General features: G+C 39.2%; 1 protein-coding gene across 8 annotated transcripts; it reads right to left on the reverse strand.

Annotated features, from left to right (window-relative positions):
- Window positions 1–19,262: 19,262 nt before the first annotated feature.
- Window positions 19,263–24,103, reverse strand: LOC137731327 (uncharacterized). 8 transcript variants are annotated; one of them, XM_088688120.1, is made up of 9 exons: window positions 23,752–24,103; window positions 23,416–23,628; window positions 23,122–23,245; window positions 22,669–22,798; window positions 22,007–22,043; window positions 21,647–21,884; window positions 20,987–21,097; window positions 20,784–20,845; window positions 19,263–19,785 (listed from the first exon to the last, which is right to left on the reverse strand). In XM_088688120.1, exons 1-7 carry the CDS (start codon window positions 23,752–23,754, stop codon window positions 21,000–21,002), a joined length of 843 nt encoding a protein of 280 aa, XP_088544246.1. In that variant the 5' UTR covers window positions 23,755–24,103; the 3' UTR covers window positions 19,263–19,785; window positions 20,784–20,845; window positions 20,987–20,999. The 8 variants fall into 8 exon arrangements, with proteins under 8 accessions (XP_088544246.1, XP_068326532.2, XP_088544243.1 ...); XM_068470431.2 differs by having other exon boundaries at window positions 20,749–20,845; XM_088688117.1 differs by having other exon boundaries at window positions 20,749–20,845; window positions 20,958–21,097; window positions 23,416–23,785.
- Between the last annotated feature and the right edge of the window lie 1,211 nt (window positions 24,104–25,314).

Here is a 25,314-nt window from a genome sequence, read left to right on the forward strand (position 1 = left end):
CAAGGGAGGGCAATTTGGTCCAATTTTATGCACAAAAGCCCTAACCCTAAACCCTAGCCGCACCTATTAAGCAATCCCTTTAATTTCTGATTTAATTCCCTAATTCTAGCAGCCTTTGAATTAACTTTAATTTAATTTTAATAAGCTAGGGTTTATTTTTGAAATCATATATGTTTTAAACCCCTAGCCGCATCTCCCATCCATCATCCATAAACCCTAAGCCTTCTAGTGCTAATCTCAGCCGTTCCCTTGAATTTTCTCCCTAGCCGTCACTCCTCACATTCTCCCATTTTTCCACCATAAGCCGTAGCACCCATTCAGCCATTCTCCCATAATTCCCCCTTTGTTGTGGCATTCCATAATTATTTCACCCTAATAAACAAAACATCACAGCCGTAGTAACATCTCCCATTTTATTTTTCTAAGCCGTGGTCCCCATTCCTCATTCACCTTAAATTATTCATCCTAAGCCGCAACCCCCATTATTTCTCCCCCATCAACCGTGCATCCACCATTCCATTTTGCAGCCACTCACAAAAGCCGTGGCGCCCCCCCCCCCCCCCCCCCCCCCCATTTATCAAAAACCCTAAAGCTTATTTTATTATGGATTTTGTCTAATTAGCCTTAACCCTAATATTCTACCTTAAGCCGTGCCTTCCACGATTTTATTATTCTCTCCACTCTCCCAAAAGCCGGGCATCATTTACCCTAATAAACAATACATACTAATCAGCCATGATCCCAGATTTTTAACCTTGCCGCAGCTTTCCCATTCATTCCAGCTTTCCCCCATCTTGGCGCAGCCTTCCTCCACCTTCCTACACCACCCCATAATCTTGCCGCACCACCCAACCTCCTTAAATCCATCCCCAACCCAAAATAACATCCAAATCATCCATTTAACCTCACTGCCGCATCAAGGAGAAGAGGAAAGAGGACTTAGACGCGCAGAAATTCAAGTGGATTCGTTGGGCGTTCTAGGTGTAATCCATCCTTTGTTCTTTATGTTTAAATTCAATTTTATTTTTCTTGTTGTGAACATGAGAGGCTAAACCCCTATTTAGCTAGGGGGTGATTCGAAACCATGTTTATGCTTGCAATATGATTTGATTACTTTTGGTTGGAATTTCATGAATGGTGAAGTCAATTTGTTTAACTGCTTGATCGATAACTTAATTATGTATGTTTATTGAGAGTGCACGCTTAATTTTCATGCATGAATATGACGCTAGAATATAAGTGAGTTTCACCTAATAGTTATGAATTTATATTCACAAGTAGTGGAGGTTGCTTATAAACAATCGCGTTAAATGAATTCTTGGCACTAGTTTCATGCTCATCATAGTAACGAATGCCTCGTCAACACTTATAGTTTTCATGATGCTTAATGATCTTTGATTGTATCTTTATTGTGCTTTTCACGTAAAGGACTTTTGGAGAATGTTTTGAATTGCGTTGCGCTAACCCATCCAATTCATTAACTTAAGGAAAACTTGACGGTTAATTTAAGCGGACCTAATTAACCCGGGGTGTTGAGTTTCATAATTTATCGAAAGACCAACTGAAAATCAAATTGTCTGCAAGTGTGACATGTGTGGAGAAGAACCTTCTAGCTAGCATTCATCCATATTTTCATCACATTCATATTTATATTCTGCCTTTAAATTACAATCTGTGTATTTAGTTTAATCTCGTCCAAAACCAATCCCCCTTTACCTTCGTGTCTAATTTAGTTAGAAAGTGTCTTAGTTTGTGTTTATAAGTGTTTTGTATTCTTTGAGTCTTTTGATTTGTTTTAGTATTTTATTGTTTAGTTTTACATTCTTTGAGTCTAGTTTAGTGTTTTTAACGTTTGTTTTACGTTTTTGAGTCAGTTTCCAAGTGATTTAGTAATCCCTCCTAATCCCCGGTCTAGAACGATCCCTACTTGCATCTTTACTACAATTGTCACAAGAGGGTTTTAATTTGTGTGCTTAATTAGTTTGCATCACATCCCTTTAATTCTCCTTCACTCCAAAAATTTCATGGAATCATAACTTTCTCGTACGGTAACGAAATCATGCACGGTCGAAGCCTATGTATTCGTAGCGAATCCCTCTTCAATTTGATACAAACCCATATGCTGGAACCAAGCATGCCCGTATGTTGAAGCCTAGAAGCTTCAACGCCGATTCCGGCTAACCTCGCTAGAGATAGGTCTCGACCCAAGAGAGAAAAATACTCCTCTCTTCGTGCACTTTCAGGATATGTAAGTGGATCTTCTGAATTTCAAGTTTCCTTTTCCAACAAGCTTGAGATTTATGTGTTTAACTTGAATTTCTGGTGTTCTTGTTGAGGAGTTGTGGTGGTAACATTGATTTAGGAGCTTAGTAGCTATGTGGTAGATTGATGAACGACTTTGGAGGGTAGGATAAGAACAAGAAATGGTACATACTTTAATTTTATTGAATTGTTTGTAGTCTTTGGCTAAAAGTGGAAGAATTAAGCATGGTATGGGTAAGCTAACACATAGAAATAGAAGTTAAATATGATTCCTGGATAGTTTGGGATTGCCTAGAATTGTAAATTTGATTAAAGGAGTATGGGTTTAACATTGCAAAATACTTGTTCATTTAACAAAGAGAAACTATGTTTCAAGTAGCCTACTTTGGCTCTTGATTTCTATGTCCTCGTGAGTTCCTTTTGATCTAATATTGTGTGTTTTGAAATTAGACATGTCTGTGATCAAAACCCATATGATTTCACTAAATTCTGTTGAATTTTGATTGATCAAAATTATATCCAAAGTTGGGTCACTGGGCTGCCAAACAGCGGCAGAAAACTGGATTTCCAGTTTCAAGACTCTATTTTCTTTTTGGCATAACTTCCAATTTAGAGCTTTGTTTTCTACAAACTTTATATGCCTTTAAAGTACATAACACAAGCTTTAAAACCCATATAATATTATACGATTTGGTTTAGTTTTGAATGCTCCAAGGGGAGCCTAAACTTGGTCCAATAGTGCTGTTTTTCTGCAGATTTTGTGGAGAGATGTTGTTCTAGAATGCATAATGACGAACTATGAATGGCTTGATCCCTTCGCAGGGTACGTAGGAAGTCTAATGAGACGGTTAGATGCAGCCATAAAAATAACCCCAAATTTAATATTTTGCTGGATTTCTTTTAACGAAAGAAATTTGTTGTGGTTAATAGCATAAAGATTAACCGTGACTTTATTTTGGCCTATCACTGGATTTAGCTTCCGATTTAGAAATATCGGGATGTTACAAATAATCGTCACATCTCGGCCCAGGCTCAACTCCACCGTAGCACAATATTGTCCGCTTTGGGCCCCGACCACGCCCTCACGGTTTTGTTTTTGGGAACTCACGAGCAACTTCCCAGTGGGTCACCCATCTTGGGATTGCTCCAGCCCAATCTCGCTTGACTTCGGAGTTCCTATGAACTCCAAAGCCAGTGAGCTCCCAAAAGGCCTCATTCTAGGTAGAGATGGGAATATACATATAAGGCTTACATGAACCACTCCCTTAGGTGATGTGGGATGTTACAATCCACCCCCCTTAGGGGCCCGACATCCTCGTCGGCACACTTCTGGCCAGGGATTGGCTCTGATACCAAATTGTCACATCTTGGCCCGGGCCCTCACCACATCCCGGGCCCCCACCACATCCCGGGCTCAACTCCATCGTAGCACGATATTGTCTGCTTTGGGCCCCGACCACTCCCTCACAATTTTATTTCTGGGAACTCACGAGCAACTTCCCAGTGGGTCACCCATCTTGGGATTGCTCTAGCCCAATCTCGCTTAACTTCGGAGTTCCTATGAACTCCAAAGCCAGTGAGCTCCCAAAAGGCCTCGTGCTAGGTAGAGATGGGAATATACATATAAGGCTTACAGGATCCACTCCCCTGGGCGATGGGGATGTTACAATCCACCCCCCTTAGGGGCCCGACGTCCTCGTTGGCACACTTCCGGCCAGGGATTGGCTTTGATACCAAATTGTCACATCTTGGCCCGGGCCCCCACCACATCCTGGGATCGACTCCACCGTAGCACGATATTGTCCATTTTAGGCCTCGACCATGCCCTCACGAGCAACTTCCTAGTAGGTCACCCATCTTGGGATTGCTCCAGGCCAATCTTGCTTAACTTCGGAGTTCCTATGAACTCCAAAGCCAGTGAGCTCCCAAAAAGCCTCATGCTAGGTAGAGATGGGAATATACATATAAGGCTTATAGGATCCATTCCCCTGGGCGATGTGGGATGTTACAGTGGAGCCTGAGAACTTTGAAGAAGCTGAGAGTGATATAGCTTGGAAAAAAGGTTTGGAAGATGAAATGGCAATGATTGAGAAGAATTCCACTTGGGAATTAGTTAATAGGCCTAGTGATAAGTCTGTGATAGGTGTCAAATAGGTGTATAAAACTAAACTTAACTTGGATGGCACAGTGCAGAAAAACAAAGCAAGATTGGTGGCAAAAGGTTACTCGCAACAACCAGGAGTTGATTTCAATGAGACCTTTGCTCCAGTAGCTAGGTTGGACACCATTACAACTCTGATTTCTCTTGTTGCACAAAAGGGTTGGAATTTATTCCAACTTGAAATCAAATCTGCGTTTTTGAATGGTGTACTTGAGGAGGAAGTTTATGTTGATCAACCTCAAGGATTTGAAGTAAAAAATGAAGAGAACAAAGTCTATGGGTTAAGAAAAGCATTATATGGGCTCAAGCAAGCTCCAAGAGCATGGTACAGTGAGATTGACACTTACTTTTCACAAAAAGGGTTCAAGAAAAGTCCTAGTGAAGCCACTGTGTATGTGAAAGGAGGAAATGGAACTCATGTGTTCATAGTTGCAATTTATGTTGATGATGTGGAATTCACTAGCAACAATGAGAAGATGATGATGGATTTCAAATAAGATATGATGTAGAAGTATGAAATGTCAGACTTGGGATTATTGCATCATTTCGTTGAAATTGGAATTATTCAGGGAATTGAAGGGATATTTATCCACCAAAAGAAATATGCTCAGACCTTGTTAGACAAGTTTGGTCTTAAAGGTTGCAAATCAGTAGCTACACCACTGATCTTAAATGAGAAACTCATCAAAGATGATGGAACAAAACTTGCTGACTCCAATCTTTGCAAGAAAATTGTTGGAAGTCTCTTCTACCTAACTGCCACTAGACCTGATGTGATGTTTGCAGCAAGTCTGAAGGAAATTTTTTGTCCTAGCTAAGAACATGCGAGAACATTTGAACACATAAGCAAACTAATAACACTTTAAAGCAGACATGCATTCAAAAACAATTCTAAAACCTATGACTTTCAAAGCCTAGTGAATGGTGAATCACAAGACTCTTTAACAACATTAAAGAGAATGATGAATTTTGAGATTCGTTACCCTTGAAGCTCATCCTTGTTTACACAAGGGATTCACCCAAGTGGAGGGCCTTCAAGTCACCTCCTAGTTTCTTAGATCTTCCTTGTCATTTTCTTCCTTTTGACACTCCTTTGCTCCTTGAGGATGTGAGGAAAGGATCTCCAAGAACACCAAAGGTTTGGTGTCTCTAAGTCTCCACACCAAGGATAAGGTGTGAAGATTAAATGGATGACTTAGAGGAAGAAAGATTGCAAGCTATCCCTCCCCTAAGTGGCCGACCTCTATAGAGAAAAAGAGAGAAAATGTTTCTCTTCCTTGACCCAAGAAAACCCTAGTGAGAGAATGGCTATAAAGTTGCCTTTATACCACCTCACATGTGAGTGACAAACTTGCAATTAAGCCAAGTTTGCATCCACTCACCCAATGGCCAGTTTTTGATTTAGTTATTGGGCTAATTTCCATTTAGTTTTAGTTGTCACACAACCTAAAATCAATGGGCCTTGTGGACCAAAAACCCTTTTGGGCCCCGAAACCTAAAACCAACTTAAAAGCCCAATACGAACCTTTCGTTAGATTAAGTAACTAATTAATTAATCTTGACCATTCTCAATTAAACTATTTAATTGCTTATCCGTCTCATTTATATTTCTTCACTTTCATGCTTACTCGGTGTACGATCCGTTAGGTTCCAATTAGCGAGGCAGTGAGCGATTGTTACTCTTAACAATCGATTGTGAATTGAAACTACATTTCAATTCTCCCTTTGATGAAGATTAGTGTTTGCTAATCCTCAGGGCTTCCACAAACTGTGAGTGAGACCTAGTAGTATGTCATGGCTACCCAAACTAAATAGAAGTGGTTGTAGAACCTATCCAATTACAATTACAACGCAATACGGTCTTTCCCTAATACAATACTCTTAATCACATTATTTGAATGATAGTTTGTTTCATGTCTACTATGCAATGTGATACTTCTCTGTATGATTCAATTGAATATGATTTGGAACAAACTTCCTAAGTCATATTCATATGCTTTGGCCAAAGACTCTTGAATCATATCTCAGAGTATTCTCCCTCCACCATGGAATGTTAAAGATCCCTTGTTGTGCATTCATATGCCTACATGACTAGATAGCTTGACTCCAACAATGCCATGGTCACTCTTGATGGAATGCATTTCACATGATCAAAGATCAAGGACCTAACCATTAGACATATATGATGCCTCAGTTCAAAGGACTACTTTGCATATTGCAACTTATGAGTTCTTACATGACATGTATGTTCGAACTCCTTTTTAATCATTGTTCAGTGTACTCAATTACCTTTTGAGCACCTATGTGTTTACCTCAATGTCCAACACTAAATGACTTAAGACTAGTCATACTCACGCTTGGGTTAACATAACACATACTAACCTTAGCGGATTGTCAATGCCCAATTGGCAATCCTATGGTTAGGAACGTTTTAGGAATGAACATAAAAGAAAGGTCTCGTTAATCTAACTTATTTAGATCACTTCTCTCTTAGATTAAATTCATTCCTTGGATTCCCTTATTGCTTAAACACATAATACAATAAATAGTGATTAACAATAAGCTTCACCCTTCATTAAACATATGATAGTTTAACATAATAAGCATTCCAAAAGCTATTACATCGAATAAGTGGCTTTGTGGGCATACTTCCAACAAAGTCTGCTTTCCAGGTTCATGCATAATCCAGCTCAAATTCACATGGGAACAGCCAAGAGGGTACTCAGATACATTGCAGGAACCATTCATTATGGTATCAAATATGACAAAGGTGAGGTTGCCATTCTAGTTGGATTCTGCAATAGTGATTAGGGTGGCAATGATGATGATATGAGAAACACCTCAGGGTATGCCTTCACTCTTGGTTCAGGGATTTTCTCTTGGGCTTCAGTGAAGTAGTAAAGTGTTGCTTTGTCCACTGCAGAAGCTGAATATGTATCAGCTACAGAAGCCACTTCACAAGCTATTTGGCTTAGGTTTGTTCAGAAAAGACTTTGGAGAGATGCAAGTAGATGCCACACCTCTAATGTGTGACAATACATCTGCCATAGCTATGACAAAGAACCCTGTCTTCCATCAGAAGACAAAGCACATCAAAAGGAAATACCATTTCATAAGGGAAACTTTGCAAGAAAATGTGATTGAATTGTTTTACTGCAAATCAGAAGAGCAAATTGCAGATATCTTTACCAAGGCATCGCCTAAGGAAAGATTCATCTTAGGGAGTTACTTGGAGTGCAAGCAGGAAACAGTTTGAAGGGGAGTGTTGGAAGTCAAACAATCTCCAGCAACACAAACAAGAAGTTAACAGCTCATTTTGTGTAAATAGGCTAACGACTAGTACTCTTAAGCTAAAGTCTAAGAGACAAAGAAAGGGCTGAGATTGAAACTGTGCTGTAAGGCTTAGATTAGAGTGGTACAATGTTAGGTTGTGTTCCTTGTCTTATTCCTAAAATGAGATAAGAATGTTGACTGTAAAACCCTACTACTCTGATGATATATATATATATGAAATGAATGCTGCTGCAATGATAAACAGCTGTCACTCTTATTCTCATTCCCTCTCGCTCTGAATACCTTATAAAAATACTCATTGAAATTCCTTACAAAACACTTAGAATATAAAACATTCACATGTCCTCCCACATGAGACACTTGTTAAGCACGGAGGAGGAGTAATTGATCAAACCCCATGTCTTGAGAAAATAAAAAACCCTGCGAATGGAGCTAACATCACCAACAATAGTCTTGTGGGCATCAGTGAAGGTGAGCGTTAGGGCAAGGTTGACCCTATACTGGTTGATGATGTTGTTGCAATAGTACTTGTAAAGCCTAGGGTTTTTGGAAGTTAAGGGATGATTTAAAAACTCAGGGAGATAGTGAACCTTGCAATGGTGGATTTTGTCCCACGAGAACCAGCTGGAATAGCTAAGAATATGTAGGATATGAAGGTTGGAGTGGGAAGAGTAGCTGGATTAATGGGCAGCAGAGAAATTGGAGAAGGATTGGGTGGGTGCTTAGATAGGGTGTAAGATGATGAGAGGTCTTGGACAACTGATTTAGGTGTTGCCATGGGGTTTTTAGACTTCTAAGTCCGAGGTTTAAGATTCATCACTAAATACATGTCAAAATAAAAAGAAAGATGGAACTTAGAATGTCAACCTCCATAAATTAGCAATGATTCTACTTCTGACAAAAGGGTTGGAATTTCTTCAAAACAGACCTTTATTTTTAGGGTTTAGGCAGCAAAATTGAGTTTCCCATGACAAATAGCAAAAGAGCAAACAAAAAAGTAAATGCAAAATTCAAAGAGAAAATATGATGAGAGTATTAGGAACTTAGAGTTGAATAAATGGGGACCACTACAACAATGGCTGTCTATTATGTTTACAGCCGCACACGGAACAATGACAACAATGGTCGTCCTTTCACAAATCAAATCAATATTCCGACCCAAACCTTTCATGACTTAAAGGTTATTATGCCAAATTTAACTAATGCCCAGTATCAAAAAATTGTGTCCATAATTTCTAAGAAATCTAGCCCTTCGTCTTTTGCAACACAAGCAAATGCTACTTCTGCCGAGTCGTGCCCACAAGGTTTATCACCGATCACTTTACCTTATGGTCAATGGATCATTCACAGTAGAGCGACGGATCACATTACTTCCTCTTTGCACATATTCACCAACACGTCATCTTCTAGTTTGCCTCCCAAAACTCCTAAAAATTGTATTCTTTATTCCTAAAGTTGACCCCAAAACTCAAAAATTTACACTCATTAACTACTGGCTGACATGACGACGAAGAATCAGAAGCATCGTCAAAATCGAAACCTAGTAATTGTACAAACCAAAAAAATCATGAATATAGTATCAGTCAAAGGAGGGAGAGATGACTAATTGGAATCAGAGAGTGTTTGCCGACGCCAATAGAGCCGAGAAAGGAGATGCCTGACCACTTTTCCAGAGAGTCTCCATCCTTTGATTGGCTTTCCATTTCTCTAATTACTTATTGGGAGACCAATGAAATTTGGATCTTTGCACATCTAAAGCCCTAATTCTTTTATCACGATTAAGACCAAATGAGCAAGTTTTTAGTTAAAATTATTTTAGTGTTGTAGGCATAATTTACTGAACAATTATGGAGGCCATAGAGAAGGGGGTGAGGCAATAGTAGAGAGAATAGAAAGAAGTGTAATTGTGAGGTGTGTTCTATTCCACCCCATTGTGCCTTTATTTATAGTAGTAAAGAAGGTTAATTTCTTACCCTTTTAGAATTACAACTCTAATAGGATATTAACTACGGAAGGGAATATTCAAAGATATCCCTAGACACACTAGGATTTACACAATCACATTCCTAATCTAATAGGACTGCAACAATTAGTACTCTTATATCAATATTTTGTTATAATTATCATAAATTTAAAAGGGTGTCTATGACACACCCCGACCCCAATCGAGGCATGCTGGTTGTCACGTGAGGGTGACGTAGCCATGTGCGCTGTGCAGAAGTGAACGTGATATGAAAATACGGATAAATAAAAACTTGCTAACTAATTACACTAGACTACATATCAGTGCAAGTGAAAATGTTTAGAGTAAAGGGCACACATAACCAGAGCGTAGGTATCAAAATCCATCCAGAAGTTTAATTAGTGATTATATAGATCATAAAAGAAACCCTACACTAATGAATGTCTGTCAGAACCGTTGTGAAGTCCTCTTGAGCCACCGACACGAACTTCTATCTAGAACTTGGAGGGGCGTAAAACAGAAAGTGTGAGTGGGCAAAAACAAAACTTTCAAAACCATTTATCTTCTCAAATGTAATAACTCCTCACTGTAAAACCCGCATAAGTTTCCCAAAAAATAATATTGTAAACATTTATGAAAACTATACTCGAGAATAACCAAACCATGTGTATGCCATGACAATCATCTTAACCATGAATTAGTAAGGCAAGTGAATTGCACTAATATAAAGTGACATATCAGCCGGAGTCACCTAATGTGACCTGTACGGCTGAATCTATTACTCAACAATCAAATCAAATCCTACACACAAGTCAAAACCACCTATGTGGTATGTATGACAGGCTAGGTGTAAATAAGTACGCTCAAGTGCTACAATCACATGAAGGCTGTGCGAAGTATCGTAAGTCACCTACGAGTCGAAACCACCTAATGCGGTCTGTACGACAAGTTGGCACCTGCCTTGAATCCAAGGTGAGCATATGGTGCGGGAGGTGAACGATCACATGATGGCTAGGCCCTACCCTCTGGCGGAGCACTAACACCAAGGTGCAGGATATAAATCACTGAAAGCAACTCATTATAATCATGCACACTACCATCACAACCATCACTATATACTCACCTGAAGCTTACCTGAGCGTCCACAGCATCGAGCAGTAATATGCACAGCTATATTAAAGCATATTCTAATATGTAATGCATATGACATGGCATTTAAAATGTAAAAACCATTTAAACAATTTATGGGAAACATAAGGCATATATGTGTGTGTATGTGTGTGTGTGTGTGTGTGTGTGTGTGTGTGTGTGTGTGTGTGTGTAACGCAAAAGCCTACTCATTGGTATGTAGTCGGGTCATAACCCCCAAGTCTTGCCTGGCTGCGCTCGTCCTCTAGAAACGTCTCACCTGACGCTGTTAAGAATATTCCATCAAATTTGACGAAATATGATCCAGTGGTTCATCGGATTCCGTCGCCGGCCACCGTCTATGTTGCTGGAAACTGTTTAGAGTCCTAAACCAATGGTATGTGGTTGGAAAATTCTTCGATAGTCTGGCCAAATCTTATTAAGTCCCAAAACTAGCTAAAACCTTTGCGATCAAGTCGGAGAAAATTACACCCCTCGCCGAAGCTTATGGAGTCTTGGGTTTTCGAAGTCAAACCACTTAACAAAAGGTATCACCGTGTTCTAGGGTTTGAGAAGAGCAAGAATCTGGAAACACCAAGTTTGATTTGTAGAGTTTTGGTTTAGCTTGAGGGTGAATGCTCTCGGCTGCATGGATGGGGAAGAAAATTTGAGAAAGAGGGATAGGATGCAGGTTGCATGTGTGCGTGTGTGTGGCCACGAGTTGGCCATATTAAAATGGCCTTAAGCCCTAATTGGGCTGCATGCTTTGGATTCATGCAATTAAACCCAACCCAGTTCCTTTATTCCTTTACAACATCTCCACTACGTACCCAACTCGGCCCTAATTTACATCCACGTTCTCGTAACATCGAATACCACTTACTCACATCAATGGAAAAATGATTGAAGCCTATATACATACATCCACGTCACAAGGCCCACAAGGGCAAAATAGTCATTTCAGCGACTCGAGGATAAAATATATTATAATTCAGGACGGGTCGTCACAGTCTATATACTCTATGGGATCTAAATTTTGATTATTTTTCCAAATTTTTCGACAGGTTTAGTTTTAGGGTAATTAAGTATTCTGAACATCAATTTTGATTAGTTTATAAGAATTAGAAAACAAGGTTATATTTCAATAAATGCTCTTTAAATGGCTATATTTCCAAATTTCCCCATGAAAGGAGCATAGTATTGGTAAGTGAATCTTTATTTTCTAATTTCTCTCTATAGTTTTGAAACTGAATCTTTCTGTGTGGGTGTTGCCTATTGGTTCTTGACTTTTTTCCGAGGATATTTCCCCTGATTCTTTCCTCACATTCTGGCAAAGAGTGATAGGATCAAAACTCTCTACCCAATTCAACCTCAACTTGGCAGCAATGGAGGTATGAATCTGGGAAGGAGACAAGAGAATATCTAAGGGATAAAAGCTAAATTTCATAATATATTATAAAAATGGAGTAACCGTTACAATATATGGAAAAGCTCGAACTCATGCTCAACACATGAACTACAAACTAACATGGATCATAAGTTACCCATACCATATAGCCCATAACAATCCTGAGCCCAACACATTACATATTTTATTATGCTAAAGCCTGCTAAAGGTTCTTATCATCACACCCATCCCCGAGAAAAACCTTGTCCACAAGGTTTATAACTGGAACTGAGGAAATCGAGCCTGGAAATCTTCATAATCCTCCCAAGTGCCAGCTTGCTCATCCTGGCCTATCCACTGCACCAAGTGTTGGACACCAGCAGTGTTGGCCTTCTTATACATCCTCCCACTTAAGATCTTCGCAAGTTCATCATGTTGCACCTCAATGTTTGGAAATTCTAGAAGCACTGCAGAAGATTGCACTAATGGGCCTAAATGTTTCTTGACAGTGCTAACATGGAAAACTGGGTGTATCTTGGAGTTAGTAGGCAGCTTAAGTCTGTAGGTTACCGGACCCACCCTCTCAATGACTTCAATGTTGGAAATATGCCCTGAAAGTCAATCTTTGGAAGAAACCTTTCAGGACAATGAATTGATGTATAGATGATTCATATACATCGGAAGGCAAAGATACTAATTAGGACTATCTCAATAAACGAAATATGTCCTAAATAGTGAATCCATGGACAATGGATCGATGGAAGAAGTAACCTAATGATGTTAGATTACAGAGACCTTCTTCTCATAACCATCATGTCCAAAAAGGTTCCTGGTCATAGGATTGTCGGAGGGATACTGACAATCCATAGACCGGTACATACTATGTCCGCTTCAATTGGAAGGATGGAAAGTCTCATCCCATTCGTGTAGTGACACTAAGACAAGTATGTAGGTGCTCATTAAGGGAATGAGTTCACTGAACACAATCGAACGAAAGTACTTGCATGGAGGTCTACTCACATGTCAAGCAAGTAACTCTAATGGTTGGAATAATGTAAGTAATCCTTTGACCTGAGGCATCGTCGTTGTCTTGTGGTTAAGTACCTAATCTTTGATTATGTTAAAGTCATTCCGTTCGCGAGTGTCCAAGGCATCGTTGGGGTTAAGCCACTTAGCCATGAAGGCAAGTGAATGCGCAACAAGGAATCTCTAATCCTCGATAAGAGAGGATGAATACTCTAAGATATGATTCGGGAATCTTCAGCCGAAGTATCAAGCGTAATAAAGGAAAGCGTTCCTATACGTCTCAAATGAATCATATAAGAAGGAATAATCACATTAGGGGTTTGACATTATAAATCCATACCCTAGTAATGTGATTGAGAGTATTGTTTTAGAGAAGGATCGAATTACATTGTAATTCCAACTGAATAGGTTCTCCGAATAACTTCTACATTAGCTTGGGTAGCCATGATATATGGTTAGATGTCACTCATGGCTTGTGAGTTCTTCTAGATGATTAAATGTAGTCATCAAAAGGAAGGTGAATTAAAAGTAAGTTTTAATTCACTAAGTGATTGGATAATCAATTGGATTGGTGCCAATCACCTCACTGCCTTGCTAATTAGAACCTAAAAGATTGTTCACCAATACACTCTTGTAGTGAGTAACTAATGGATGAAGGAAATAATTAATTGGATTAATTAAGTGTTTTGATTAATTTAGAAAGTCTAAAGAAATCATAAAAGCGATAAAGATCGTTTTGGGCTTAAAGAAACGTTCGGGTTTAATTAGGCCCATTGGGCTTTTATTCAAGCATTGGATGACTTGAAATAATTAAAAGCCCAAAGCCCAAACCAAACACATATGGCCGGCCACCAAGGGAGAGATAGGTCAAAATGTTGACTTGTTTCTTTTGTCTATAAAAGGAACTTTATAACACAAAGTTCATTAGGGTTTTATGTGTTCTAAAAACAACAAAAGAGAAAAGAAAAGCTCTCTCTCTTGAACACAAAGGGCCGACCACCAAGGGGGTGATTTAACTAATCATCTATACACCCTTTTGGTTATTCCTTCATCTTTCTCATTACAAAGTGGGTGAGGATCTTTAGAGGTTTTCATATCTTTGGAAACTTGAAGAGAACCTAGGAGCACTTACTTTACAAAGTGGAGGAAGCAAGGAGGGAGGCTAGGCTCAAGGAGTTTGAGGAGCAAAGATCTTGAAGGTGGTCCATCCTTGGTCTAAGATCTAGATTAAGAGGTATAAAACTAAACCTCTAGTTTGTTCTTCTTCTAAATTTTGTTTTGATGCATCTTATATAAACCTATGCATCTTGATGGGGATTTGCATGACTATAGCTTTGATAAAATGTATGACATGCTTCAGTTGCTTTCGTATATATAAATTTTGAATTGTATATGCATGCTAGTCACTAGAAATCCCACATGAATCTCATAGATTTCCCTTCATTCAAGTGGGCCAACATACTTAGGAAGTAACTTGTGGGCTGAGTGTGAAGCTAGGGATTGATAGTGATAAGGAACCAGTTTGAGGTAAACAAAATCCTTTATTGCAAACTCCCTTTCTATTATGTGCTTGTTAACTTGGCTTCTCATCCTATTCGGAGTTAACTTCAAGTTGGACCTGAGTATGGACAAGACCCTATCTCTTTCTAGTAGGCCTTGTTCCACTGATTCAAGCCTTGCAGTACCTCTCTCATAAGGTGTCACATGAAGAAGGGCATGTCCATAAACCAATTCAAATGGAGGGAATTTAGATGAAGACTGGTATGAGGTGTTGTAGCACCACTCTGCCCAAGGCAGCCAAATGGTCCACTTCTTAGGCTGAGTACTAACAAAGCAACTAAGATAGGTCTCCAAGCATCTGTTAACCACCTCAGTCTGTCCATCGTTTTAAGGATGATACCCCGTGCTCATGCAAAGCTTTGATCCTTGTGACTCGAAGAATTCCTTCCAAAAGGTGTTTAAGAAGATAGGATCTCTGTCAATGACAATAGTAGAAGGAAGCCCATATAACTTAAACACATTCTCAAGGAAAGAAAGTGCCACAATTGTGGCAGTGTAAGGGTGAGCTAAGGATATGAAACGGGCATACTTACTTAACCTGTCAACTACCACCATTATAATAGATTTCCCTTTGTTAAGAGCTAATCCCACAATAAAATCCATGTTGATGTCTGTCCAAATTCTCTCTGGGATAGGTAGAGGCTGCAAGAGGCTAGGAGGAGCAATGGTTTCATACTTGTTTCGTTTGCAGGTAGGGCATTCAGAGATAAAAAGCTTAATATCTCTCTTCATTTCAGGCCACCAAAACCCTCTCTTAAGCCTTTATAGGTCTTAAGAATCCCTTGGTGTCTAGCTGCTAGGGTAAAGTTCAGCAAGCAGTTTCGATTTCTAGTGAGAGTAGGGATTAATCACAATCTTGGACTTGTACTTCAGTAAACCATTATCAATGTGATAATGAGAAGCCTAAGAGATGGAAGATGCAGAAGAAGTGGGAGTAATGACTTCCTGTTTCTTTGTAGGATCCACTCATCAGTTTCATTAAACCTACGAATCTCATCCAACCAACCAAAATATGGATAGGTGATTGAATAATATAGAGCAGAACAGTGATTCTCAGGTTCCAAGGATGTCTCTGAGGGAAATGGCAATGTAACCTGGAAAGTGCATTAGCTACCAGCTTCTATGCACCCTTCTTATAATGAATTTCATAATCAAACCCCATTAATTTTGTTACCCATTTCTATTGGAACTGATTATTAGTTCTCTGAGATAGGAAATACTTCAAGCTATGATGTTTAGTTCGAATTATAAAGTGCCTCCCCTGGAGATAATTGTGCCACTTCTTCACAACTGAAACAATTGCTATAAGTTCCTTCTCATAAATGGATAATGATTGATTTCTTGTGCCCAAGACTTTGCTATAAAAAGCAATAGGCCTACCCTTCTGCATTAGTACTGCACCTATACCTGAATCGGAAGCATCACATTCTAACTCAAAGGGAATAGAAAATTTTGGTAAAGCCAAGACTTGGGGAGAAAACATGATAGTCTTAAGTTGCTAGAAGGCTTCATTAGCTGATAAATCCTAATGGAAACCATCTTTCCTTGTTAACAAGTATAATGGTTTACAAATTTTCCCTTAGCCAGGGACAAATTTGTGATAGTACCCTGTGAGGCCTAAGAAGCCTCTTAATTCTTTGACAGAAGTAGGAGTGGGCCAATCCTTTATATCTTGAATCTTCCTAGGATCAGCCTCCATACCCTCCCCTTAAGACAATGTGACCAAGATATTCAATCTTGTTCTGACCGAAGGCATATTTTGACTTCTTGACATAAAGTTGATGTTGCAGTAATAAAGCAAAAGTGATTTGAAGATGATGTAAATGATCCTCCTATGTTTCACTATAGACCAAAATATCAGCAAAGAAGACAAGTATGAAATCCCTGAGATATGGCCTACAAACATCATTCATTGGATTCTGGAAAGAGGCAGGTGTGTTGGTTAAGCCGAAGGGCATTACCAAGAATTCATAATGGCCTTTATGAGTTCAAAATGCATTTTTTTCCCACATCCTTGGGGTGCATTCGAATCTGATGATAGCCAAAATGTAAATCTAGCTTAGAGAAGTACACAGCCCCAAACAATTCATCCTACAAATCATCAATGAGAGGGATAAGGTACTTATCCTTAATAGTTAATGAATTAAGCTCCCTGTAGTCTATACATAGCCTCCATGTACCCTCTTTCTTTTTTACTAATAGCACCGAGAAGGAGAAAGGGTTGTGGCTAGGCCTGATGAACCTAGAATCCAATAATTCCTTAACAGCCTTTTCGATCTCATTTTTCTGGAGTGGCTATAGTGGTAGGGTCTAATATTGGGGGGCTTAGCACTAGGAATGAGAGGGATTTGGTGATCATGGACCCTATGGGGAGGTAAAGTGGAAGAGAGAGTGAATACCAACTCAAAATGTTGCAACAAAGCTTGTAATTCTTGTAACTGTGCAGAGTTAAGATTGGAAGCTTCTAGTTTCTGAATTTCGATGGAATAGAGGAAGAGACCCAAGTTAGAGTTAGAAAGCTCCTTGTCTATGTGTTGTAAAGCAACCTCTTGAATAGACGGGAAGTGTGGAGAATGATGGACCAGCTTATAGTGACCATTGGCCTGATCAAACTCCAATGTGAGTTGTTGAAAATCCCACATAACCGAGCTTACAAAGGAGAGCCACTGAACCCTCAACACAATGTCACAGCCTCCCAATGGAAGTGTGAATAAATCAACAAGGCAATGATAGTCACCTATAGACAACGGAATGCCCTTACGACAACTTGAGCTATTGACTTTGCCCCTATAACCTATCATAACCTCAAACTGTTTAGTGGGTGAACAAGACCAACCATATCTCTTAAGCAACTTGGAATCAACAAAATTGTGTGTGCTGCCCAAGTCTAACAAAATAGTGACTTGTTGACCCTGTATAATGCCTTGGATCTTCATGGTTTGAGGAGTATTAGAGGCCATGGTGCCATAAAAGGCATAGGCACTGAGGTGCATAGACTGGCACTCAGGGAAGATTTCATCATAAAGGGCCTTAGTATCCTCCTCAGGACAAGCTAAGTCCAACATTAACAACTATTTTTTAGCACACTTATGACCTCTAACCTAGTTTTCATCACAAAACCAACAATCCCCTAATTCTCTTTTTCTTTGAATCTCAGTTGGAGTGAGTTTCTTGACCGGCAAGTTACCTGATCTGTTAGCAGGGTAGGTGTTTGGATGCTGGGAATTTGAGCTCGTTATGTTTAGCTTCTATTTGTAAGGCTAGGGAAATAGCCCCATGCACCGTGGTAGGGCGCAAAAGCTTAACATCAAACCTTAACTCCTTTTTAAGCCCCCTTAAGAAACTACTCTTTAACAGTATAAGACCAACATCATAGGTATGCATAGCCAATCTATGAAATTCTACAATATAATCCTTAAGGGTGCCTGTTTGGTAGAGCTTGAATAAGGATTCAGTGCAATCCTCAAAGTCTGAGGGTCCAAACCCGCGAAAAAAAAGCCTTAGTGAATCCATCCTAGCGCGGTGTCGATTGGAGACAATCTAGCCACTGGAACAAGTGTAGTGCCTCACTGTCAAGGTGGAAAGAGATCGTAACGACCTTGAGATGATTAGCTGTGTGGTAATAAGCAAAATATTGCCCAGCCTTGTAAATCTAAGTTACAGGATCATCACTTGGTAAGAAACGAGGAAAATCAACTTGTAGCTAGAAAGGCTGACGAGGATTCACTCCCCCACTGTCGAAAAGCTCGTGCGGAAGACGCGAAGGATCGGCTGAATCGGCCAAGATCGGGGGTGGATGAGGAACCAGTGCCCAATCTGCAAGATAACTCGCGACGAAATTGTTCAAAATAAAGGGGAAGCTTGGCATCAAAGGCCTCGGAGACGGAAGAGTTGATGGAAGCATTCATGGAAGAGCTGAGGTTAGCACAATGCGGCCACTCTGGCATCCATTTCAGTAAATCTAGTGGTGGTGGTGTGGCAGGGCATGCAAAGGAGGGAAACCAGGAACGAGACAGATGATCCCAATGATACGATCAAAACCCTCTACCTAATTCAACCTCAGCTTGGCAACAATGGAGGTATGAATCTGGGAAGGAGACGAGCGAATATCCAAATGATAAAAGCTGAATTTCATAATATATTATAAAAATGAAGTAACCTTTACAATATATGGAAAAGCTCGAACTCATGGTAGGCACGTGAGCTACAAACTAACATGGATCCTAAATTGCCCATACATACAACCCATAACAATCCTAAGCCCAACACATTACATATTTTATTATACTAAAGCCTGCTGAAGGTTCTTATCAAAGAGAAACATGATCACACCGTATTTGGCACGAGTTAAACATCGTTGTGTGAACCTCAAGAGCTCGAGTGATCACGATCACTGTTTAGCTATAAAGAAAAGGTATCATACCCCAACAGTCTTTCAAATGATATACAAAAACAGGCACAAATTAACATACTCCACATCCTTCAAATCATAATGACCAATAGACGAGACAGCTTTACTAAATATATTATACACCCAAAAACTGTTCTTTCCAAATAAATAGAACATGCCCGAAGCTTCTTCCCTTTTGAAGCCAGGCCTTCTTAATTCTCTAAATTACAAGACTCTTGAGTTTAATGAAAATCCTACAACTAGTAGGCACAAAGACTGAATGACATTACGCGCGTGATGGGCCGCCCATCAACACGCGACACCAGAGAGACTATGCCCCCAAAATGCTTGGGCAAGACTGACTATAAACGAATCATATGTTGATTCTAACATGATTTTTTTAGACTTGTTTTATTCCTGTATGGCTACTAGAAACCTGATTCTAGCACCCACCCATCCATGACAACCTGCCACTTTTCCTGAGTAACACAGGTTTCGATGCACCAAGGATAAATGTCGCACTGGGAGTGAAGAGCAGCCAGCGTCCTCCATCCTTCTCTGCCATCTGGGGCGACTCAGACATCTGACTTCTCTGGTGACCATGACTGTATGACCTGCATAAAAATGAAGGTATAAGACGGGGCATAAATCCAGAAAAAAGTAAGCCTTTGGGATGCCAAGCCTTACAATCATAAAACATAAATTAGACTGAAAGCACATCCAGACCAACAAAATATGAAATCAACAAAAACAAGTCCAATTATATATTCTTTTGGGCTCGTTTGGTCTCTAGGATTGGGTTGGAATGGAACCATCTAAATTCAAGGTAAAGTGAAGGTAGAGGAGAATGATTTTTCACTTTGGGGGGATTAGAATGAGATTAGACAGGTAGAAAACTTCTCCCTTCTAATCCTTACCATTTTGAGGAGGTTTGGAGTGGATAAGTTTTCTTATGTGAGTAATTCATCTTCTACCTTCAAGTTGGTCACAATTTTTTCATTTCTTCCTTCAACATACTTGAAAATAGTGTTTATCCATTCCAGTCCCATCTTCTATACCGAACAACGCCTTAAGGTATTGGTAATGCAATCCGATATGCAAACAAAAAGTGCCAAGAAGAACCACCCTCCTTTTCATGATTATTGAGTAAACACTACAACATAAAATTTATTTGGTGAAGAATAGGAGGGCTACTAATGCCTATGGAAAATCACAAAATTTGAATATTGGAATGAACTGCTACAAGTTAATAAAAACAACAATCTAGTAAATCATCCTATTAAATTGATTTGCACATGGACGTCCAACAAAGACAAACAGAACAAATGGAACATTGTTTCTGAGAAATGTATTCTCACACTTTGCTGCCACAGCCTAAGATGGAACCATTGTGGACCTTTAAATGATATTTGATACACGCATCTACATGATCATCAGTTGGCTATCAAATGCATACTGAGAATAATATTATTCATCTAGCAAATCTTTTTTTCCAGAAGAAAGGTTTGTATAAATCAGAACTTGCAGTCCTATAGCTAAATCTTGCATATGTAAAGAAAATGACCAAATAACTTTACCGCTAGAATGCAAAATAAAATTTGCAAGGCTCGACCTGAAGCCTGCCACTTAATTAGCAGTTTTGCTTCTTTTAGTCCTGCTGCAATCTAAGGATACCTGCAAAGAGTAAATAAAGAATCTCAAAATCCCATGCAAACCTAGTGGCGGATGTATCCCTTTTTTTCTTTTCTATTTTCTCAAAGAAAAGGTATAGGATTCCAAAACACACCACATTATATTCTATGATGTGGCACTAACCTCAGTCAACCCCTCACCCAGCTCTTTGCTCAGAACCACTACCCTGCATATATTGGGGAGAAGGAGCAGATAATATAATATGTGGTCGTGCCGCAACACTCGCTGCCATGCCTGATTAAAAAACAGTCTTTTGTCAATTAGATCTTATCTACATACTCCGTGGTACATTGATCTAGATGAAAGATCTATCAAACTGTCATTACATCTCCATCATAAGACTATGAAGAATGCTTGTCATATTAGGTAAGTGTCTATTCTTTGTTAAAAAAATTTATTTTCTAGTTTATAAAATTGAAAGTGGAAATCAAAGACTTCGAGTAAATCTGTTTTAAAATATTTCATTATTAATTAAACAAATGACACTGATACTGTTCACCGTATCGACAGGCTGCGCCTTCTACGGAAAAAATGTGCAAGAAAAAAGACTAAAATTTATCATGATCCCACATCCTCTTAGGTAGTATGATCAAGACACAGTGGTCAGGCATTAGGTTGAGTTGATTTCACATAAATTATGAGTTAGAAGAAGTGCATGTTTGGTGGTACAGCTTCACTAATTTATATTGAAAGATGAACAATAATAATTTGTCCCCTAGGAAGGGGGACACCCGAGACGTGAAGGAAAAAAAGACGAACAATAGTTTCAGGACAGAGATGTACCTGTATGATATGCTGCTTGAACTGGAGGGACTGTGGAAGTTGTTGCTGCATTAACACTGGGTGCACCAAACTGGATTATCTGCTGGGCAGGCATTGCATATCCATGAACTGTTGGATAACCCTGACCACCATGAATGGTTTGACCCAGTTGTCCATAAGGATAAGGAGAAGTAGTAGCCGTCCCTGGAAGTCCATATATTTGAAGATATTGCTGACCCGCATAGGCGCCGTAAACACCCTACCAAAGAAATGGCGAACAAAGTTAGGAAGCAAGTCAGAATAAAGCAACATAATATCCTCACACTCATAAATCCAAAAGAAAGACATCCACCTGCGCTGCCATTTAAGAACATTACTGACCTGTGAATAAGCGTACTCAGGTCCATATGTTGCATACCTGAACAGATAAGACAACCATTACAACTATTGATATCATAATTTCTGCGAGCAATTTGGAAGAGTTAATGTACATGAGATACAATTACAAACAATGCAATGCATTGAACCAAAACTAATCCCTTACAATGCAAGAACAAAGGTTTGGAATTTAAACTACAAGCTACAGTGCTCTTATACTTGAATGAGAAATCTCATGTATGAGATCAATCAGTAAAATGGCGAGACTAGAAAACCCAATTTAAGTCTTGCCTGCTCCATAAACATTGACTTGAGGCACATATCCTCTGCAACTATCTCTTTTTCATCTCCTGAATTACCAATCATGCCATGCCATGTCATGTCATCATAGTCTAGACAAAATGACCCCTGAATACCAAGGGAGATGACTAAGAAAGTTGATTTTGAAAATCAACGTGGCATTGCATATTCCAAATGGCATACGCTACACAAAAAACAATGGAAGAGAACTAAGTTGTTAACTGAGATGTCACCAATCATTCCAGGGCTAACCAAATCAATATCAAATGTTGACAACTTATATACAACAAGTGGACGTTCAATAAATATTACACTACTACATTAACTCTGTGGCTATCACCTAAACCTAAAAATGCATGACTCACCCATAGGGAGGATAAACTAATCCTTGTTGATAGTTGTAAGAAAGAGGCTGCTGGTAGCCATATCCTCCAGTGTAAGCCCCACGGGTAGCTTGCATGCCTCCAATGTATGGAGCAGCTGGTCTTGGACGTCCTGTAAGTAAAAAAATGTCACGTGGAACGTGTTTGTTTGCTATGGGGAAAACAATATATGTAGATTTTGGTACTTTGAAAGGTTAGCTTGAAAACATGATGGAAACCTATGAAGATCTTAGTTCTATTTTTCTTCAAATCCATAAATAATTGCTGCGTTTAAAACAAAGTCAGTAAAACGATGGCAACTAGGAAAAGAAATTGATAGCACAAACACAAACATCACCCATAAACAATGAACTAGATGCAATTGAGCATGAAATGGGAAACTACAAAGCGGGACTTAATTGATAGTTATCAAACTAAGAGCATAAGAAACCATACCATAAGGCATAGGCGGCCTGGGCCGCCGGAGTGAAGCCAAATTACAATTGGCGCGCCTGCCATCGATGATCGGAGTTGGATCAGCACAGGCCCGAGCAGCAGCCTCTGGTTCGCGGAAAGTCACCTAAACCCTCCATGTAAATACAAACAGAAACCAAGTCATTCCAAAAGTTGTGAGTGAGGCAGAACAACCCCACAGCCATTGGTCTTTCATTTGCAAAACACACACTGAATACCAGTAAACTCATGGAAGAGCAAACAAAAACCCATAAAGTGAAAAGAAGAAATACTCACAAAGCCATAGCCTTTGGATCGGCCGGTGTTCTTGTCAGTAATAACGACGGCCTCGAGAATCTGGCCGAACTGGTCGAAATAGCGGCCCATGGCATCGCTGTGCGTCTCCCAGGCGAGGCCCCCAACAAAGACCTTGGTGTAGGTGGTGTCACCAAAAGGGGAGTTGGAATTGGGGAATTGGAATCCAGAGGGACTGGAACTCGACCCAGAACTCTGATAGGCCATCAATGAATCACAATTAATTCAATTGAATGTAGAAATAGTAATAGTAATAAGTAGAAAGATAGTGAAAAGAAAGAAAAACCCTAGCTTGAGATGTGGTGGAGATGCATATACCATTGAATTTTGAAGTGAGGTAGGGGGAATCAGGGGATGCTCAATTTTGTAGGAAAGAATGAATAAAGGTGATTAAAACCCCAACACAAGACCCCAATAAAGCTTAACTCAGCTTAATAAGAATGATTTTTGCAGGAAAAAAAAATAAAAAGGAAAGAAAATGGAAAAGTTAAAAAGAAAGAGAGGGCCCAGCAGCAGCAGATGGGCCAAGAGGAGGACGAGGAGGAGGATCTAGGTCGGTGGTAGTGGTGGGGATAGGCTGGCTGGTTTGGGACGAGAGACGGAGATGGGAGGGTCGGTGAATGGTGAATGGTGAATGGTGAAAAAACAAAAGCGTGAGACCTTCCTCTTTCTGTTGTTTTTGGCCTGGAGAGTTCCTCAAACAAAGGTTACAGCTTCGGGAACGTGTGAATGTGGGACCCACCTTCTAACCCCTTCTCTCTCCCCAGAAAAAGAATCCTCTACGAATTCTCTTTATGGTGTTCTGAATAATCAATTAATCATTTCTGTTCATCGTACATCATACAGTCAAAAATTATTTAAAAATTTAAATTTAAATAAAATTTAAAAAAATTAAAATTTAAAATTGAATACAAATAGTACCTAATGAAAATTGATCACACGATGTACGATGAATAAATATGATTGATTGATCTATCGGATCCTCACAAAGAGAATCGGAGAGGATCTTTTTCCCTCTCCCTAAGCCATGAGGACATCAATTTTTTTGGAATGTGATATCCACACACTACTTTTAACTTCTCATACATGTTTCTAATTTTTGGCTATCAGATCGAATAAATTGAAGAATATCTAAGAACAAAAATTAATAAGAGGTGTGTGAGAAGTAAAAAGGGGTGTGTGGATAGCAAAACCTTTTTTTATTTTAACAAACGATATTATCTACACTAACGGAAGGGGGTGGGCTTAACCTCACAATAAACTAACAATAATGTGGTTCAAATTCGCTTTTGGTGAGAATTAAAGCTAAGACCTCTCATTTACAGGTAAAGAGGAATACTACTAGACCGCAGTACTAAGTGGCGAAGGATACCACTTTTGAGTAATCATTTAAGGATTTAAATGAAATCTTTGTATCCCTAAAAGAATATTACCTCCAAAGGAGAGTACTTGTAGTAGAATCTCTAAATTTGAAGTTTTATGATTTTATGTGATAACTTGATTAGATGCACATTTTTAGTTTATGTTTACCTTTTTTTAATTAACTAAAAGTATTAAAATCTTCAATCAAGACAGTGATCCTGTTTTCCACTCAAGATGCACATTTTTTCTTTATGTTAACTTTTTTTTTTTTAATTAATCAAAGCGTCAAAATTAAAAACATTCAAAGCAGTAAGAGCCTCAATCAAGATTGTGGGGCCTGTTTTCTACTAAAGATTGTCCCCATACAATCCCTATATGTGAAGGACACAATATGTATCCGGCAAGTCTCTATACCTTATGGACTCATTTCCGACCATTGGAGATTCATTTTGACCTTGTATTTGTTTATGCCCATTTTATACGGTGGTTGTGCCTATTTAAGGACTCCACTAAAGATGC

This window comes from Pyrus communis, chromosome 16 (assembly GCF_041283825.1).
Source record: "Pyrus communis isolate YQ-2024b chromosome 16, ASM4128382v1, whole genome shotgun sequence".
NCBI lineage: Eukaryota > Viridiplantae > Streptophyta > Magnoliopsida > Rosales > Rosaceae > Pyrus > Pyrus communis.

Coding starts and splice junctions, on each gene's coding strand:
- LOC137731327 (XM_088688114.1), bottom strand. CDS start 23,640: ATGGCCTATCAGAGTTCTGGGTCGAGTTCCAGTCCCTCTGGATTCCAA. Junction 23,246..23,415: donor GATCCAAAGGCTATGGCTTT/GTGAGTATTTCT, acceptor TGGAGGGTTTAG/GTGACTTTCCGCGAACCAGA. Junction 21,885..22,006: donor CTGAGTACGCTTATTCACAG/GTCAGTAATGTT, acceptor TTTCTTTGGTAG/GGTGTTTACGGCGCCTATGC.